At 51.4% G+C, this 6,462-nt stretch overlaps 1 protein-coding gene across 1 annotated transcript in view; it reads right to left on the reverse strand.

Annotated features, from left to right (window-relative positions):
* LOC108796920 (L-gulonolactone oxidase-like) overlaps positions 1-6,462 on the reverse strand; it is a 73,677-nt gene that overhangs the window by 50,375 nt on the left and 16,840 nt on the right. Inside the window, exon 5 of the mRNA XM_018568476.1 lies at positions 405-429. Within this exon, the coding sequence (XP_018423978.1) occupies positions 405-429 (25 nt within the window). The remainder of the gene's footprint in view (positions 1-404; positions 430-6,462) is intronic.

Genomic DNA, 6,462 nt, shown 5'->3' on the forward strand with positions numbered 1-6,462 from the left:
TATTAGATTTTTCTGTGTTTCGCCTTCAACAAGCATTTCACGCGTTGTGCCAATGGAATTATAAAGAGAGCAGTGGACATTTCTGTAGCGCGGCGCGGCTCCGTCCGCGTTGAGTATATTTTTTTTTTCCCCCTGACGCGGCGGCCATGTTGTATGAAAGGTGAATTGGGTTTCCTGGAAAGGCGATCATCGGCGCGTATCTCATTGAAAGTCTCTGCGGGGGAAAGTGCCGGCCGATCAATGCGGAGAAAACTTGATGCCGGCGACGTGACAACACAATTCCAGGCCAGCTGACGGCTCGCCATAAATTGACGGCCGCGCGCTGACAGCCGGCAGACAACATGCGGCGATATTCTCATGACTGATGGATGCTCAGGACCCGTCCGCAATATGATACTGAACACCGTGGCGCGGACAATGAATGTAAAGCTCGCTGTGACACCAGGATATATAGCAAAATGAATAAATAAATGTGCCGAGCTCCAACAATGATCAGATATAAAGGGTATAAATAAACAGTGACTCAAACAAATGTCAGTGAAAAAAATCAATCAGGTGTAAAGTCTTTCAATCTTCATAAATCCGCGAAAGATATCCAAATATAGCAATAGTGATGAATATTACTTGTTCCTTCACCAAATGCACCACGTGCACCACACCAGATATAGGGGTGCTCACCTTATTGATAGACCCCCAGCAAGAGGTCAAACCAGGCAATTCCCTTCTTAAGGTGCCCATACACTGCTCGATTCTCGTACGAGAATCGAGCAGTGTGAACTAAGACGTGCGACCGTTTCTACTGACACACCCCGCCGAGAATGTTACTATTCGCGGCGGGTTTCTAGCCTGCTTGCCCGATAGCTGCGGAACGGGCCGGTGTGCGCACGCGCACACTGCCCGTTCTGCATTGTCGTCATCTTTCGATGATCGCAAGTACGATCTGCCCGTCCAAGGTGGGCAGATCGTACGGGCTTTCAAGAAGCATACGACCCATCGCAAGACAAAAGTCTTGCGATGGTCGTAAGGTGTATGGGCACCTTTAACCAGGGGAGGGGGGGGCCCTCAGCTCCAATCGCTCACAGATGTCCTCCAATGGTGTAATCAGACCAGCAAACAGATCTGTGCAACACTTCTTAAATAGGAAAGCAATAGCCTCCAATCTTTATCGATCTACAGTATAGGCCTCCTCAGTATAAGGTGTCAATGCCGGGATCGTGTTGACCGAAAAAAGAAAGCAAACACCATAGCGCGTACCATCCAAACAGAGTATGATTTATTAAAAGACAATTACTCACATAAAAGCAGTGGTGACGTAGCATGGACTCTCTCTTAAGAGTAGGTGCAAGAGTTTCAAATGACTGTCAGTCGTAGAGATCAATGTGACGTCATATGCTCCGGTGATCGATCAAAACTACGAACTTATCGAGTTGTGGGACCGCATTACTTCCGGTTTCCTCACAACTACGAGGTTTTTAGACAAAACATGTTGTGCACGAGCGCCATCCACGGCATTGCCCTATAGACATAGACCGCAGCAATAAAGTAATAAAATGATGTAGGATGACACTAAACCAGCGCGTTCTTTATCTCAGGTGCCCCACTCAAGCGGCGGCCATATTGAGTGGGGCACCGGAGATAAAGAACGTGCTGGCTTACTGTCATCCTGCATCATTTAGTTGTTCCCAGTCGCTCCCACTTTGTTATAATCCCAGTAACAGGTGACCGCGGAATATTTAGTAGCCAGGAAATGTCACGGAACACCTGAATCCAATGATTTGGAGGGGGAGGGGCCCAATACTTTGACATTATTGTGTATATATAAAGTATATATTAAAAACAAATGCTACTGTATATTTCTCTAATATCAATATCAGTAATATCAAGAAAATACCACATTATGGCCACTCGATGGGGGAGGAGCATAGGAAATATATACATATGGCCACTAGATGGGGAAGAACCAAGGAAATATATACATATGGCCACTAGATGGGGGAGGAGCATAGGAAATATATACGTATGGCCACTAGATGGGGGAGGAGCATAGGAAATATATACGTATGGCCACTAGATGGGGAGGAGCATAGGAAATATATACGTATGGCCACTAGATGGGGGAGGAGCATAGGAAATATATACATATGGCCACTAGATGGGGGAGGAGCACAGGAGATATATACATATGGCCACTAGATGGGGGAGGAGCATAGGAAATATCTCCATATGGCCACTAGGGGGAGCTGAGGAGTGTAGGAAGGACGTGTATATTTCCTCTGCTCTTCAGCTCCACCTGGTGGCCACATGGAGATATTTTCCTGATATTACATTCAACCTGGAAAGATGATATACTGAGAACGTTCGTTGTTGCCTCCGTTCGCACATAATTAATGCACAGGGTAGTTTTGTAGGACGAATGGCTGCGCAAAACTTTTATAATGAACCCCATCTTGTCCTGGGTGACACTGCCTGCTGCTGGGTAACCCCATCTACGGGGCCCCATAGTTTGTAGCCGGGCCCCTGTGTAGATCGGAGTCCTCCTTTACGAACCGCGCCCTCGTCTCGGCTCACATTCGATTTCCTCTGGTGTCGGATTCTCCGTGTCAGGGAGTGAAAGGGAAGAGCTGACAGCTGAGGAGCTGCGAAGACTCCGCAGGATCGAAACTCAATCAGCGGACGCCGGTATTTATCTCCCCGACCTCTGACCCCTGTCAGACGCTGGCGCCGGGGCCACGGAGAATCCGTCACATGGTGTAAAACTCAGGACGAGCGGCGCATATTCCCGGAGGTGTCAGCGAGGAAGATTCCGCTTCGTTACAGTGCACATTAGCTGAACAGTAAATACAAGCAGTAAGAGGCGGTAACATGGGGTATATGTCTGCATGGAGTGTGCAGAGAGAGAGAGAAATGTGTCTCATTTATTACGTCTCTCAGAGATCACAGGACTCCGCCTTATGATGCCCTCATCTTATATTCTCTAGGTGGCGCCATCTTTGTTCAGGCATCATCCAGGGTCACCATCTGCTTCCAGCGTTGAGATCCCGGCTCAGAGATATATATATATATATAACCTGGTGCTTGTGCAGTTCTTGGTGTTCACAAATGTCTGACACAGATCAGCCCCCTTCTGCAGCCAACTTGTGACTTGCTACAAAGTTACAGACTGATCACTGGGGGAGGGGAGACTGAGGAAATGCTTCCTCCTGCCTACAGCAGACTGATCACTGGGGGGAGGGGAGACTGAGGAAATGCTTCCTCCTGCCTGCAGCAGACTGATGTACTTTCTGCACCTGTGAGACCCATAACAAGGAATGGGGTTTTGCTACTACAAATGTGTTTCTGTCTGTGTTCCCGGTGCTTTCTCTACATGCAGGGGACCCTTCACTGTGCAGTTTTATTTAAAGTTGAACTGTGAAGCTGAATGTGACCTGGCATCAGCCTCTCGCAGTCCCCGTACAGCAGGAACGAAGGGCGAAACGGAGAAGCAGCACAAGGAGCCAATCAGTTCATGTACTGACAAGAAGCGTGCTGATAGGAGGAGAGTGCAGAAGGGTGGAGAGATGAGCTCATCCTTGTGCTGCTTCTCCTTTCACATAGTGGGGGCTCGTCCGGGATGACCTCAGCTCGGAGGAAGCGGGTTGAGTGATGCCGGCCATCAGATTGAGGACACCTATATCTTGTTGCTCTTAGTTGGTTTTAGCCCCGCCCCCTTTGGCGCTTGTGTAGCGCAACATCGTACATGGCATGTGTGAATGGGCTGTGAGGGACAGAGCCCTATGAATGACACATGAAGTCCTCAGGACTTGATATGAGTTCTGCACCCTCCCGAGATCCCGCCCCCCGACATCCATCCCAGACACTCTCTATGGTTTCACCGGGGCCCCGCCTCCTCCCCTGCTGTCGACCACATGCCCCGCCTTCTCCTCCCCTGCCGGGTCCGGCCTCCTCCACCGCCGCTGCTGGCTCTCGTTGCCTCAGCAGCGGCTCTGGAGAGGAGCGCGCTGCTGCACAGAGTGATCTGAAAAGCGGCGCATTCTTCTTCACAGCCGCCAGTGAAAGCCACCAGCAGAGGATGCCATAGCGACCCAGGCGGCCCGCACGGCATCTGGCCGGGCCCCAATGAATAGCGACCCAGGCGGCCCGCACGTGCCCCGGGCCCCATAGCGGCCGCCTGGGTCGCTATGGCGATTGTTACGCCACTGGCGTTAATGACCCTTATGGTTCCAGACAGTGTAGAGTTGGCATGAGAAGTCTATGGAGGGTGACAGGGGAAGGCAGTGGTGCTGTCTATCGGGAGGTATCCATCCATCCCTCTGCAACCGCCATCCCCCCTCCCCGTGCTCAATGTGCTATTGTCCATAACAGTTTAGGAGAAAAATCTACACAGCCAGCGCTTATCCGCTAGTAAAAGCCTCTCGTTGTACATATATCAGGTTACGTATAACGAAGGTGTCCCCAATTCACCCAATCCGGGCCTCAGTCGTAGCCAAAAGGTGTCTGGTCCACCTAATCCTATAACTACCATCCCAAATTAGTGGAAGATCATCCGGAAGAGGCGGACCGGAACACCAATGACCAGGAGCCGGAAGCGCACACCAATACTCATCACACATAGGCAAAGTTCAAACCATAATGTATACCGATAGACTCCACATGTATCTAGAGGGGGAAGGGAATGACCACCAAGAACGATAAGAGAACAGGAGGAGTCCTAAAAAATGATAAAGAACCAAAAGTGGTCCAAGGAAGGTAAACTGGAGAACTGGTAACAGGGTCATAAGAGGCCAAGGCTCATTGATGGAGGTGGGGAGGGAAGGCTCATTGATGGGGGTGGGGAGGGAAGGCTCATTGATGGAGGTGGGGAGGGAAGGCTCATTGATGGAGGTGGGGAGGGAAGGCTCATTGATGGAGGTTGTAACGTATAAGGTGAGCCTAAGTCATGAGCTTATCCCTTGTATACAGCCAGGGGCTGATACCAGGCGACACCCCGCCGTGCCGTCATTGCGCATGCGCGGCCATCTTATTGACACCTGCCGGCGGCCATCTTGGTGATGGACGCCGGCAGAGAGAGAGGAGGGGACGTTTAGCCAGCGGTTTGCCGCTGGGTCCCCTCCTCTCTCCTGAAACTGTCGGGCTCTAGGTCCATGACCGAGTGCCTGACTTTTCAGAGGGGCTGATACTGTGCGACACCCCGCCGTGCCGTCATTGCGCATGCGCGACCATCTGATTGATACCGATTGAGCGGATTGAAGTAGCAAGCTGGAGTGTAGCCAAGGGTACAGGGCAGAGGACTCTGCAACTAGGTGTCGGGCACGCACTAGAGGGCGCAGAGTCTAAGAAGGACCGGGTCTTCCACAGAGCCTCCAATGGTGAGCATGATTGGCTGCTGGACACCTTCCAGGTTGCGGCCCTCTAGCGCACCCGCACAGAATCGGGAAACTGGTTGCAGCATCGGGGCTCTGGACACACAGGCATACAAGGGCAAGGCCTGTACACAAACAGCAGTACAGGATACAGAGGGACACAGGAGCAGGAGTCTAAACAAAGTGGGATGGGAGCACGGACGTCCCAAAGGCCGGGTGTCACCGGAGCGGAGACCGGGTGACACCCCGCCGTCACGTCATTGTGCATGTGTGTGACGCCACCACGTGCATGCGAGGTCATCTAATTGACACCTGCCGGTGGCCATTTTGGTGATGGACGCCAGCAGAGAGAGGAGGGGACGTTCATCCAGCGGGAAGGTTTGCCGCCGGGTCCCCTCTCCTGAAACTGTCGGGCTCTAGGTCCATGACCGAGTGCCTGTCTTTTCAGAGGGGGTGACACCAAAATGACTCAGTTTGGTGTCACCCCTCCAATGGTGTCACCTGGGTGGGGTCCGCACCCCTCTTGTGATGCCACTGTATACAGCGACTCTTACCGCCCTCTCCGCCTTTGCCTTCTTCTTCTACTCCATTGTACCTAACTTGTGCCTCACGCTATAATGGAAAATGTGACAGATTGTTTCTTTTTCCAGAACCCTGAAGATATTTTATTAATTTTCGTGTAAATCAGAGTACCTCTCCGCCGCTATTTAGAACATTGGCGGCCACTTTGGCCCCTAATGGTCCATCTCTCGCTGATAACGCCACAGCCATTCGGGCTCGGAGACAATAAGCGGAGGGCGCGCCGACATCTGAAAATGGCCGCATATCGAGAGCAACATCTGCCCAATTACAGGCCCCCTGATGATCCGACTCCTGCCGCCGCCGTGTTTTACGGCCAAGATAATGGCAGCCGCATCCAGTCTGCCGTAATAACCTGCACCTGCATCGAGCGCTCTCCAAATCACAAGAAATAAAGATAATAAAAGGGAATTACTTCAAGCAATAACATTGCAGGAGAGGCGCTCCCTCCCTCCCTCACGGAAACTCTCCGGCTTGTTCTTTATTTTCCTTTAAAGTTGTGAGCCCGTCAAAAATCTAACGT

This window comes from Nanorana parkeri, unplaced genomic scaffold (assembly GCF_000935625.1).
Source record: "Nanorana parkeri isolate BGI_ZX_2015 unplaced genomic scaffold, ASM93562v1 scaffold1192, whole genome shotgun sequence".
Lineage (NCBI taxonomy): Eukaryota > Metazoa > Chordata > Amphibia > Anura > Dicroglossidae > Nanorana > Nanorana parkeri.